Below are 13910 nucleotides of genomic sequence, written 5' to 3'. Positions count from 1 at the left end.
CCGCTACTTTACACTTCAGTATCACATTTTGCACAACTATTCCGCTACTTTACACTTCAGTATCACATTTTGCGCAACTATTCCACGACTTTGCACTCTAGTTTCACACTTTACACAAATTTTCTATTATTTTGCACTCTAGCTTCACACTTTGCACCACAGTTCTACTACTTTACACTCTATTTTCACACTTTGTACCACTTTTCCACAATCTGGCACTGTAGTTTCACACTTTTCACAACTATTCCACTACTTTGCCCTATAGTTTTCCACTTTGCATCACTTTTCCACGACTTTGCTCTCCAGTTTCACATCTTTCACCACTTTTCCAGTAGTTTACCCTCTGGTGTCTCATTTTGCACCACCGTTCCACAGCTTTACACTTTAGTTTCTCACTTTGCACCACTATTCCACTACTATGCACTCTAGTTTCACATTTTGCGCCACTTCTTTGCACTCTAGTTTTGCACTTAACACCACTATTTTACACTCTAGTTTTACACTTTGCGCCACTTTTCCACTACTTTGAACTTTATTTTCACAACTTTCACCACTTTTTCATTAGTTTACACTCTGGTGTCACACTTTTCACCACTATTCCACTACATTGCACTTTAGTTTCACTCTTTCCACCACTATTCTACTACATTGCACTTTAGTTTCACACTTTCCACCACTTTTCCAATATTATGCAGACTCGTTTCACACTTTGCACTACTATTCCACTACTATGTACTCTAGTTTCACACTTTGCATCACGTTTCCACGATTTTGCACTCCAGTTTCACACTTTACCATTTTTCTGCTAGTGTACAATCTGGTGTCACTTTTTGCACCACGATTCTACAGCTTTACACACTAGTGTCACACTTTGCACTACTTGTCCACTACCTTGAACTTTATTTTCACAACGTTCACCACTTTTTCAGTAGTTTACACTCTGGTGTCACACTTTTCACCACTATTCTACAGCTTAACACTCTAGTTTCACTCTTTCTACCATTTTTTAATACTATACACTCTAGTTTCAAACTTTTCACCACTTTCCCCATAGTTTGCATTCTAGTGTCACACTTTTCACCACTATTTAACAATTTTGCTCTCTAGTTTCACACTTTTCACAACTTTTCCTCTACTTTGCACTATAGTTTCACACATTGCACCACTATTCCACTATATCGCACTTTAGTTTCACTCTTTGAACCACTATTCAACTACATTGCACTATAGTTTCACAATTTTCACCACTTTCCCACTACTTTGCACTCTAGTTTTACACTTTGCACCACTTTTTCACTTGCTTCACCATAGTTTCACACTTTGCACCACTATTTAACTACTTTGCACTCTAGTTTCACATATTCTATCATTTTTCCACTTCTTTGCACTCTAGTTTCATACTTTGCACCACTATTCCAAAGCTTTACACTCGAGTGTCACACTTTGCACCCCATTTCCAAGACTTCGCACTATGCAACACTTTTCCCATTAGTTTATACTCTGGTTTCACACTGCACCACCATTCAACAGCTTTACACTCTCCACCACTTATTTTGCATTCTAGTTTCACACTTTACATCACTTTTCCACTAGTTTTCACTTTAGTTTCAAACTTTACATCACTTTTCCACTACTTTACACCCTAGTTTCACACTTTGCACCACTTTTCCACTACTTTGGACTCTAGTTTCACACTTTGCACCACTTTTCCACTAGTTTTCACTTTAGTTTCAAACTTTACATCACTTTTCCACTACTTTACACCCTAGTTTCACACTTTGCACCACTTTTCCACTACTTTGGACTCTAGTTTCACACTTTGCACCACTTTTCCACTACTTTCCTCTCTACTTTCACACTTTGCACCACTTTTTCACTTGCTTGCACAATAGTTTCACACTTTGCACCACTTTTCCACTCCAGTTTCACACTTTGCACCACTATTCCTCAGCTTTACACACTAGTTTCACACTTTGCACCACAATTCCCCAACTTTACGCTCTCGTGCCACACTTTGCACAACTATTTAACTACTTTGCTCTCTGGTTTCACACTTTCCTCTACTTTGCACTATAGTTTCACATTTTGCATCACTTTTCTACGACTTTGCATCCAGTTTCACACTTTGCACCATTTTTCTACTAGTGTACACTCTGGTGTCACACTTTCCACCACTTTTCCATTAGTTTGCATTCTAGTTTCACACTTTGCACAACTTTTCCACTAGTTTGCATTCTAGTTTCACACTTTGCAACACTTTTCCACTAGTTTGCATTCTAGTTTCACACTTTGCACCACTTTTTCTACTAGTTTAGACTGGTGTCACACTTTGCATCACTATTCAACAGCTTTACACTTTAGTGTCACACTTTGCACCACTATTCCACTACATTGCACTTTAGTTTCACTCTTTGCACCACTATTCCACTACATTGCACTTTAGTTTCACTCTTTGCACCACTATTCCACTATATCGCACTTTAGTTTCACACTTTGCACCACTATTCCACTATATCGCACTTTAGTTTCACTCTTTGAACCACTATTCAACTACATTGCACTATAGTTTCACACTTTGCACCACTATTCCACTACATTTCACTTTAGTTTCACACTTTGCACTACTATTCCACTATATTTAGTCCCCGTTCGGACGCAGTTCGAAAAAGGGGACTTATGTTTTGCCCTGTGTGCCTCCGTCCGTGATCACCTGTATCTCGAACATGCATGGACCGATTAAGTTCAAACTTCACTCATACATCACACATTATATGGGACATATGCACATGCATTTTTTTCATGATTCGATTAACGATAGCCGAATAGCGGCCATTTTAAGGCCGAAAATGCATCAAAATCACACATTTTCACCATTCCGGACCCGGATCTCAGTTATGCATGGACGGATTTTGTTCAAATTTGGTACATACATTAAACATAATAGGACCTTGATGCATGTCATTTTTTTTGGGATCGGGTTCGAAATGGCCGACTGGCGGCCATTTTGTTTTAAAGAATTCAGTTCTGGATCCGTATCTGAGACATGCTTGGATTGATCAAGTTCAAACTTCACACACACAAGGTACATCATGTCACAAATATGTATGTGCATTTGTTTCATGATCTCAATAACGATAGCTAAATGGCAGCCGCTTTAAGGCGGAAAATGCATTGAAATCGCACATTTTCACCATTCCGGACTCGGATCTCAGTTATGCATGGACGGATTTCATTCAAATTTGGTACATACATTAAACATAATAGGACCTTGATGCACGTCATTTTTTTTTTTGGATCAAGTTCGAAATAGCCGACTGGCGGCCATTTTGTTTTAAAGAATTCAGTTCTGGATCCGTATCCAAGACATGTCTGGATTGATCAAGTTCAAACCCCACACACACAAGGTACATCATGTCACAAATATGTATGTGCATTTGTTTCATGATCTCATTAACGATAGCCAAATGGGGGCCGCTTTAAGGCCGAAAATGCATTGAAATCGCACATTTTCACCATTCCGGACCCGTATCTCAGTTATGCATGGATGGATTTTGTTCAAATTTGGTACATACATTAAACATAATAGGACCTTGATGCACGTCTTTTTTTTTTCGGATCAAGTTCGAAATGGCCGACTGGCGGCCATTTTGTTAAAGAATTCAGTTCTGGATCCGTATCCAAGACATGTCTGGATTGATCAAGTTCAAACTTCACACACACATGGTACATCATGTCACAAATAGATATGTGCATTTGTTTCATGATCTGCTTAACAATAGCGGAATGATGGCCATTTTAAGGCCGAAAATGCATCAAAATCACGTATTTTCACAATTCCAGAACCGGATCTCAGTCATGCATGGATGGATTTTGTTCAGATTTAGCACAATGTGTTGTACATATGCAGGTGCATTTCGGTCATGATCTGCTTTGAATGTATACATGTATGTCACTCAAATATGAACGGAACGGGGACGTGTCATTGACAATGACTTGTTCACTTTAGTTTCACACTTTCCACCACTTTTCAATATTATGCAGACTAGTCTCACACGTTGCACCACTATTCCACTACATTGCACTTTAGTTTCACACTTTGCACCACTATTCCACTATATCGCACGTTAGTTTCACACTTTGCACCACTATTCCACTATATCGCACTTTAGTTTCACTCTTTGCACTACTATTCCACTACATTGCACTTTAGTTTCACTCTTTGCACCGATATTTAACTACTTTACACACACACTCATACTTTGCACCACAATTCCATGGCTTTGCACTCTAGTGTCACACTTCGTACCACTACTTCACACTCCAGCTTCACACTTTGCACCAAGTTTCCACTCTTTGCACTCTAGTTTCATACTTTGCACCACTCTTCCTCTAGTTTGCATTCGTGTGTCACACTTTGCACCACCAGTTTGCATTCTAGTTTCACACTTTGCACCACTAGTTTGCATTCTAGTTTCACACTTTGCACCACTTTTCCACTATTTGCACTCTAGTTTCAAACTCTGCATCGTAATGGTTGACCAGTTGCCAGGAAAGCCAGGAGGCATGACGTAACAACTGCTCAAACATTTTGAGCTCATCACCCTGAGCATGATCCTGGCCCCCACAATCATATGCACCCAGCTCCACAGCTACATCCATGTTCACAGCTGATATTATTAGTCCTCGTTCGGACGAAGTCCGAAAACGGGGACTTATAATTCGGTTTGCGTCTGTGCGTCCATCCGGAGTCATATTTCAGAATCCTGTGGACCAATTCCGTTCATTGTTTGCATGCGCCTAGTACTTTATGTGGGATATATGCACATGCAGTGGTTTAGCGATTCGATTCAAAATGGCCGACAGGCAGCCATCTTGTTTTTTGAAAATGTTGCATTTTGGACATGCTTTGTCAGTTTTCATTCAAATTTAGTACATAGATCATACATGTTAGGATACATGTCCCGACCGTCCGTCTGTGTGTCAGTCTATCCAGAGTCATATTTCAGAATCCTGTGGACCGATTCCTTTCATTATTTGCATGTGCCTTGTACCTTATGTGGGACATATGCACATGCAGTGGTTTAGCGATTCGATTAAAAATGGCCGACTGGCAGCCGTCTTGTTTTTTTGAAAATCTTGTATTTTGGACATGCTTCGTTAGTTGTCATTTAAACTTGGTACATAGATTATACATGTTAGAATACATGTCCATGACAATTTATTTCGCAATTGGATCAAAGATGGTCGACTGGCAGGTATTTTGTTTTTTCATGCAGTATCTTGAACGTGCTCTGTCAGTTTTCATTCAAATTTGGCACATACACGTACTTTATACATGTTAGGATGCATCTCCATATCAATTTGTTTCAAAATCTGGTCAAGGATAGCCGATTGACAGCCATCTGACTTTTTGGCCTTACTACTATATTTCCACAATTTATGTACCATTTTCATTCGTATTTAGCACTTACATCATACATATCAGTGTGTTTCATAATCAGATCAAAGATGGCCGAATAACGGCTGTTTTTATTTTTGGCCATATTACTACTACACGGAACACGTGTTTTGATGTAAATAGACAATCTGTTGTATACGCCACTTGGAACTTAAGTTTCAAGGACACGCTCACGACAACCCCTCCGCTTTAATACATGTATGATGAGCACAAAGAGAACTTTAAAAAATTTAACGGGGACTGTGTCATTTTCCATGACTTGTATCTGACTGCCTTTTGCTTTACCATATCAAAGACGCCTAGTTTCAAAATATTGCAATTTGGTTGACTGCTGCTTCAGTTTGAAACCCTCAAAAATGACAAACTGCTTCAGTAGCAGTGTTCCGAATCAATTCGGCCCCATCCATACAATTACAAGATGTGAGGTTAGTTCAGTGGCCATCTTTCCTCCATAAATGCAACTCTTAATAACTGAATCATGATTAGCTTGCAGGAAAATAGCAAAGTGTGCGACAATATTCTAGTAATATCGGCCAACGGAAGGTACTGCAAAAGTGATGCTTGTCAAAAATGTGTATTGTCTTATCAAGAGTGGTAGAGGAATATGCAACAGTGTCAGCTATATAAGAATAACTTACACGCAATGTGGCTGCCATATCCCGCATGCAATTCAGCTATCAAAAATTATTGATACCTTTACATAACGCAAACTTAATTGTCTCTATAAAGCGATAATCAGGATGGCAAAACAAGTCAAATGATTTGAAACACTTACCCGACGTCTCTCTCTCTTCTGAAATCCGCCTCGGTGATCATGGGCTGGTTCGGAATCTATTTCTTTCAAAATTGTTGGTATTGCGCCAGGTTTAAGTTGTCGGCGCTTCTCTTTAAAACCTAGTTGTTTTTTCACGGCCGAAGACAGTTTTTCGAAAAAAGAATCTGAGGTGAAGTGGACACTACATATGACGCTGTAAGGAGAAGGTCCACCCCAACCTTTTCTCCTTGTTTTCACGGCTTTCGTTTACTGACGTCGCACCTTCGGATCGTTTGGAAAAGTGTGAATACTTACACTATGACTATACGTATTACTGCAACCGCCCACAACACAACGTTTAACCATCACAAACGTTTGTTCTGAAAACAACTTCTAAAAACTCTCTATCTCAAAAAAAAAAAAAATTGACAAAGAAAAAGGAATGCCGACCGAAAAATGTATATCGTTTAAAAGTATGTTGAATCACGCAGTGTTATATAAGTACAGCTCAGGAGTATGGCTTTCTCTCATATTTTGGCATTTGGTGGCGCACTTTCGGCGAGAGTCGGAAATCCGGAAACAGTCGACCGTTTCAGGATAGGTGGGCGTGGCTACAGCACGAGATATATCTTAAATTTACTTGGATAGGAGTAACCATTTTGACAAAAAAAATCAATAACTGCCCACTTCAGTAGGACACGGATCTAAAATAGTTAACGTGAGAGTGGGCATTGCACAGGCACTTTAATGAGACACGTGTACAATCATCTAGATTCCCGATTTGTGTATCTGACATATTATGTGACATCGTGCTGCCTCCAGATATCAAACAATCTCCTTTGCTGGGGAAAGGCAACAATGGTACTGAACACAGTTCGGTGTTAATTCTTCCTACATACAGATCGACATTCATATAGGAATGATGTAATATTTGTTCAGGACCTGCGATGAAATTCACTTGCCACAGGGTATGACGATTTGTATATTTTGAAGGCCCTATTAATTGTTGTTCACCCAGTTTGTGCCCTGCAAATGACTCGGCAGGGAATGATGATATCATCACGCTTAGGTCGGGTGGTTGAGAAAATTGAATTGCCTTCTTATATTTGTTTATCGCAAGAAAATTGTAACAGAAATTGTGTGACTTGTTAACTTGTAAGTTACTGCAACTTCCAATCCATTGCCACCTCAGTGATAACCTGTGACTAATGCAATGAGGGAAGCCAGGCTATCTATGCATTTCTCCATACCTTGCGTCATTCTTTCTGTGGTCTGCAACTCCATGCCATACTGCATAGGCCAAGGGGACGTACATGATACCTTCTCAGACTGTGCTGGCATGGTCCTTGCATTGATGTCCTGTAAGTAACTGGCAATGATACCTGCCGGATAATGTCAGTTATGAATATATTTTGAAAACAGTGAGTGTACTTGGGCACAGGTCATAAGAAAAATTATCCTTTTTGGCTTAATTCTTCGCATAAAGAATAGAACTGGAGATAGGAGATGCTGGGCCCTCTAGATGACATTGATTGTCATATTGACATGTCATAAGTCCTACCGAATTGGTCAGCGTGACTGTGGTTTCCACTCACCCATCAGAGGCAGGTGGATACATAGGAACCCAGTGTACCTCTATTACCCGATTATAATAATGAAACCAAACAACTGATAATCAAGCCCCATTACAGGAACATACTTTAATAGAGAAGACCAGGCAAACAACAAGATCGATGTTCCCAGATTTACAGTTTGCTTTTGTTTTGCAATCACGTTTTATTTCACCAGTAGCATGTAATATGACATCATAGGGTCAGTTGATCGATAAACAAAAATATAAATTGCATTCTTCTTGATTTGTAGAACTTTTTTTTTATCTGGAAGCATTATGTTGCTCATCAATACGCCCAGGAAACACAATTGTTGCATGAATCTGAAAAGCATTTTACAGGTTTCTTCAATAAGCTTCTTAAAAGATAAATCAGGAGCTAAAATGACTTCCATATCTCTGTCACTCTATCTAGAGAGCAATTATACCAATTTCAGTACAGAACTTGCAGAAAAAAGTAAGTAAGGAGGGGATTCACTGAGAATTTAAGGTTATGTAACCTAATGTGGTGTTGCAATTGAAGTCAGTCGACTGACAGCCAATAGAATAACAATGTGTATTTGATACATATTTTGCATACGCCTCCACTGAGTGTTACTTTTCCGCAATTTCGGTACTGAAATCGGGTGAAACTATCGGATTATACAGTAATGAATTTGTTAGTTCTAAAAACCTGTGTTTTTTTCATGTGGTACAATTCTTTACCCATCTGCCAGCCGCAGTTATTTTGGCCTGGTTTCGGTCTCCAAAACTACTTGACCTCTGTAGCCTGGCTACAGCCAACCTTGCAACTCGTTTCAACCGGTAATGATTGCTGACTAAGCCAAAAATCATATCAGAACCACTGTGGCTATCATCTCAGATTGTACTAGTAACTCAGATAACTGGGCCCAAGTCAAAAACTAAAATTGTACATTATTTCTGGAGATGAACTCCAAGAAAAGAGAAATATTTGATACTCTCTTCACTGCATCTACGGTATGTAATCATCAAGTTTTGGTTCTTATGGTATGCATTCTGAATGTGACCAAATTTTGAAATAGCTTTAGAAGTTGGCATTACTGCATCTATTGATTGATCTCTCGATTTACAATCTACCTTGTGTTCAAACATTTTTAACAGTGTTTCATAGATTAGATATTTCAGTACCACAGTCCGGTCAATATCACGTGTCCAACTGCAGAAAGTTATGTAAACTGTAATCCTGTAGATCCTGTAAATCCTGTTGATAGCCCGATGGATTAGAATATACCAGTGTGTTATAAATGATAATATACTATGTTTGCTGTTTAAAAATGTTTTTATTCTACGATAAAGTACACTACATTTCTAGCTTAAGACAAAACATCAAAATACTATCCCAATTTGTCTTTTTAATTAATGAACAAAGTGGTATAATAAGTTGTAATTCCTTGTATTGAAGAAGCGTTAACTTGCGCAGTAAATCAAAAGGTTATGAAGTTAAGTTCACTAATTTACTAATCTGAACTGCTTTAACAATGATTAACAATACTGATTAACAATACTGATTAACAATACCAATAAAACATTGTTTTAATCTACGCTGTCGTCCTTATAGCATCATGGCACCCTCTGTCAGCTTTAAAATGGCTTGCACTCTAGACTAACACAAAATTCAGCATATCGATAAATTTATGATTTAAATGTTTTGATGATTTTTTGATTAACTTGAAAATAACGTAAAAACTCAAACTTTGCAGACACGTACTAAAAGTATAAAAACAAACTATTATTGACATTTCAATATATTAATATAATGGTAATGGAAGTACAATATATATATATTCATTTCCTTATTTTGTGGATTTATGATTGGATAAAATCTTTTATTTTCGAAACAAAAATCGAAATGAAGTGACAGCGGAAACTGTAGTAGTTCCCAGCATGCTTTGCAAATTATAAAATCTACCCAGATTATACATTCTACTGACACATCAACTTTTTTATATTCCACAATATTACATGCTCATAATTATATATCCGATCCCATCTGACACATTTACTTGCATGTGATATGCTTGTAAAAAAAAGGCTAATTCTGCGCCTGCATTCAGGTTGCTGAGAAGTTTATTTTCTGATTTCAAAACCAAATGCAATGGAATGTGTTCCTCTAATAATATTATATTTAAATCACGTGTATTGGCGTTTCTTTCAGGAAGCGTAAGTATGTTATTCACTTCCAGGTGATGAGAAATAGAACCTTAGTTTGAATATGATTGTATGAAAACAACTGACATAATCAAATATTAAAGTACATATGTATGTATCAACAACAAGCGTGGAAAGTAATCAGACGATTACTAGTATACTGTGAAGCTGATAATCCTCAGTAATACAACATTTTCTCATCAATGTTTAAGATGATTGTAGCGTAGATTGATATATCATATAATCGTTGTTCCGCCTATAAAAAATAAGGTTTACAATTTAGTGAAATGTGAGATGTAATTGCGGATAAAAGATGCAATATGGGTCAGAAAATCCATTTTTGGTTATTGCTGATGAACACATTGGTTTATTATTTATTGTAGATCCCTAAATTGACTTTTTGAAATGGATGGTATGTCTGTATCTGAAATTTTCTTTTCTAATATGATTCCAAGCTTAGGTTTGTGATTGGAATTTTAGCAAAAATCAAATAGATTTTCAACATATTTAATAATGTTGTTGTTTACTAATTGATTTAAAAAAAAACATTTGACTGCAGTATGAGAAACAAAAATACGCATGTGTACCGACTGTTATAGTGTACGCGCCAATCACCACATGTTATTATTCTGAGCTATGAATTGTGTTGTCAGTTCACGATAAATATGAATCCAATATGTTCATCTACCTGAAGAATCAGACAACATCGTTGAAAACGACCATCTTCAGTTCACTGTGGGGTCCCATACTATGCGCGAAATCGTACAGGACAAACAAAAACAGGACAACAATGTTATAACGTTGTAGTAAAGGCATCGCGAGGGAATCCACAAGCAGAAAAGTGTCTCTAAGGGTATTTACATGCCTAGTACTGTACTATACACATTTGAAGATGCCCAATTTTGATGAAGTAATTGTATCTCAACGCTCTGATCACCCTCTGACAGATAGACTCATCATTCCATTATCGCGTCTTTCACGCAATAAATGATACCTCGCAGTCATCGGAAATCACATTCCATCCGTCAAGCAAATTTGTGCAAACTGGCACATAGTAATGTTACGACATTCCAGTTCCAGTATTATGCCGTTTCACCGTAAACATATATTAATTACGTACAGCAAATGTGGACTATTCTAAACTTTATAATTTCATGGTGATCAAAAAATGTCACAGGTTTCAAAAGATTGATATACAAAACGTGGAGAAAGATATAAAAGGAAATGTTTTAGTGATTAAAGTAAGTGGTAACATTAATATTATTTAATTAAACATTAATCGTGCGAATATACAGTATGGTATTGGTACATGAACTAACCTATTGTCAATCATATTTCAGCTTAATCTATAGTTTTGTGTAGTCTATCGCCATTCTTGTTGAGACACAATGCACGGTTGGTTGGAAAGAATGAATAATTATGCTCGTCAAGCTGAAAATTGGATACAGTAATAGGTTCTCGTTAATATTGTTCTGATTCTATTGATTATTATATTGATCTTATACCAGACAATATGTCCATCATAAAATGAACAATGTTACAAGAAATAAACACATATATACAATGCACAAAAATAGCATACCCAGGGACAATTTGGAACCTAGGACTCGTACAACAACAAATAACAGAACACAATTTACAACACCCATTATGTATGGCATGTGTCACAAAACGATTGAAACTATTGTTTTATCAGTGCATTCTCGTTATTAATACAGAATAATACTTTACCATATTCGACACATAGAGTTCAATTGCTGTGTAGTCATTGGATCTGGTATCATTTAAATGAATGAAGAAGAAGAGATACGACCACAGATTGTGTTCAAACTGAACGTGTTTTCGGAAACCATTGCCAAGGCTGTCAAATTCGTGATTTCCACGTCCACAGATAAAACACAGTGTTCTCATGTCGTTTTCTGTGCGGTTCTGAAAATACAGATTTAGATTAGTATTGAAATAAGTATTGGCAAATATACAGATAAAATAGACGATTGTATGTATAATATCTCAGTCAAGAGCGAAATAGTATCATTTTAATATAATTCTGATAAAATTATAAAATTAATTCAATCTTGCCTTATTGTCTCTGAGTTCTGAGAATGTATCGATTATTATACCAAAGATTATGTTGAATCCAATTAACACGATCAGTATGTAGAATGACACGTCATAAATAGTGCGCGTGGCTAAGGTTTCAAAAGTCTCCTCATCAGGGGGGACACCTAATTGCTATTAAATTTGGAAAATAAAACCATACATACATGTTATTGACATTTTGTTATTGACACATTGTAGAGTAGCAAATTCGGAAAAGTTATATTTTGTGTTACATTTGGTCACATAGCCAACGATTTAAATAGTTATATAGTCTCACTACTCGAACAGGGAATTAATAATAGCATACATTGCTATCGCTTGAATTATTTGGAGTTTGTCTTAAAAAAATGAGATTCACCATTTTAACACCCATCGAACGATATGAAAGTAATCTTCACATCAAATGTACATCTACGTATCAATAATGAGTGCATGTACTAATATATACCTCGCCTCTAATCATGTCGTGCATTTTCTCGTGATCAATTTCACGATTCTTTTACACGTAGAATACACGTATTACTGTTCCAGTGTGTACTGTGATCAGTCAATTGAAGAAACTTTTATGATAGGATTCATACGGCATGTATACTTACCTCTGGCAATATTCCCAGAAAACCATATCGGATAGTTGTGATGAAACATTCAAACATGGTTGCACAGAAAAATCCATCTGTACTATAAATATGACTACGAAGGAGGGCAAATGAAATCACAGAGTAGATGTATATGACGATGATACCAAACAAGAAGACGTACAGTAGTGCCTTGCCTGAAGATGAAAACGTATACATAATATTACATTTCTAAACATTCAAACATTCAATTTAAATTCAATTGTCTAATGAGGTTAAACAACAATTTGATACTTGCCATTTAGCGTTACGGCTAATAATACTCTACTCAATAGCTGGTTCATAATCACAACGTGTAGTAAATGGAAACAGAAGAAGTATCCATAAAACATAGTTCCCATTATGGAGAAAATGAAGAACATCTGAAAATATATCACAAACATTATTCACAATCAGTTCATAGTTGTGAATGTCATTAAATATTTGTGTGTGCATACGTATGTATCTGCGTTATGTGTGTATATACATGTATTTTCAGTGTGCGTGCGTGTGCATTACGTATGTCACCAGAACACAGATGTATACCAATTTACGGGGACATACACAATTGGTTTTCTCATTGTACATATAATTTATAGCAAGATTTAATTCAAGTTATACACATATTTTGGGTAGCTTAGGGTTAGCAAAGAGCTAAGGTATGGTACAGTTTATAATAAATTTAATTTAACTGTATCATACCTATTCCCTTTACTAGCTCCAAACAATTTAATTGAGTCACGTTTTTATCCAATCAAATTTGACCTCAAAGTTGGGGTAACTTTTCACCAGTAACTGATTTTAACTCTTTTGTAATTTTTTTGGCTGGGCTAATTTTGTCATACCATCACTCTAGCTGGGTGTTAAAATCGGAACAAATTCCTGGCCCAGCGCCAACATTGTTACACTGTATCAACGTACGCAATGCAACGTTGAATGAACTGTGAATGTTGCGTGCAATCAAAGAATCTAGAAAAAATCTCGGTAATAAGAAAAGATACCAAAAATGAACAAACGGTAATTTTGTTTCACACTGAAGCTAAATAGAATGTCCGAGATTTTGAGTCCTAGAATTGTAGGAGGAGATACATTGTGCGCGAAACAAAAAACTCAGTAGGCCAGGATTTTTTTCAAATTTGTCTGCCATTCAATCGCAAAATCACGCAAATTTACGCACACCACAGATGATTATTGTAGCTGTAACTT

At 36.9% G+C, this 13910-nt stretch overlaps 1 protein-coding gene across 1 annotated transcript in view; it reads right to left on the bottom strand.

Annotated features, from left to right (window-relative positions):
• Window positions 1–11331: 11331 nt before the first annotated feature.
• Window positions 11332–13910, bottom strand: part of LOC100369931 (uncharacterized) — a 55259-nt gene continuing 52680 nt past the window's right edge. Inside the window, exons 52-56 of the mRNA XM_085496463.1 lie at window positions 12964–13087; window positions 12687–12862; window positions 12070–12222; window positions 11722–11919; window positions 11332–11421 (exon numbers count right to left, since the gene is read on the bottom strand). Coding sequence (XP_085352589.1) covers window positions 11332–11421; window positions 11722–11919; window positions 12070–12222; window positions 12687–12862; window positions 12964–13087 — 741 coding nt within the window. The remainder of the gene's footprint in view (window positions 11422–11721; window positions 11920–12069; window positions 12223–12686; window positions 12863–12963; window positions 13088–13910) is intronic.

Source organism: Saccoglossus kowalevskii, chromosome 1 (genome assembly GCF_978046115.1).
Source record: "Saccoglossus kowalevskii chromosome 1, keSacKowa6.1, whole genome shotgun sequence".
Classification (NCBI taxonomy): domain Eukaryota; kingdom Metazoa; phylum Hemichordata; class Enteropneusta; family Harrimaniidae; genus Saccoglossus; species Saccoglossus kowalevskii.
The sequence above is the reverse complement of the archived record's forward strand: the minus strand, read 5'-3'. Positions and strand labels throughout refer to the sequence as shown.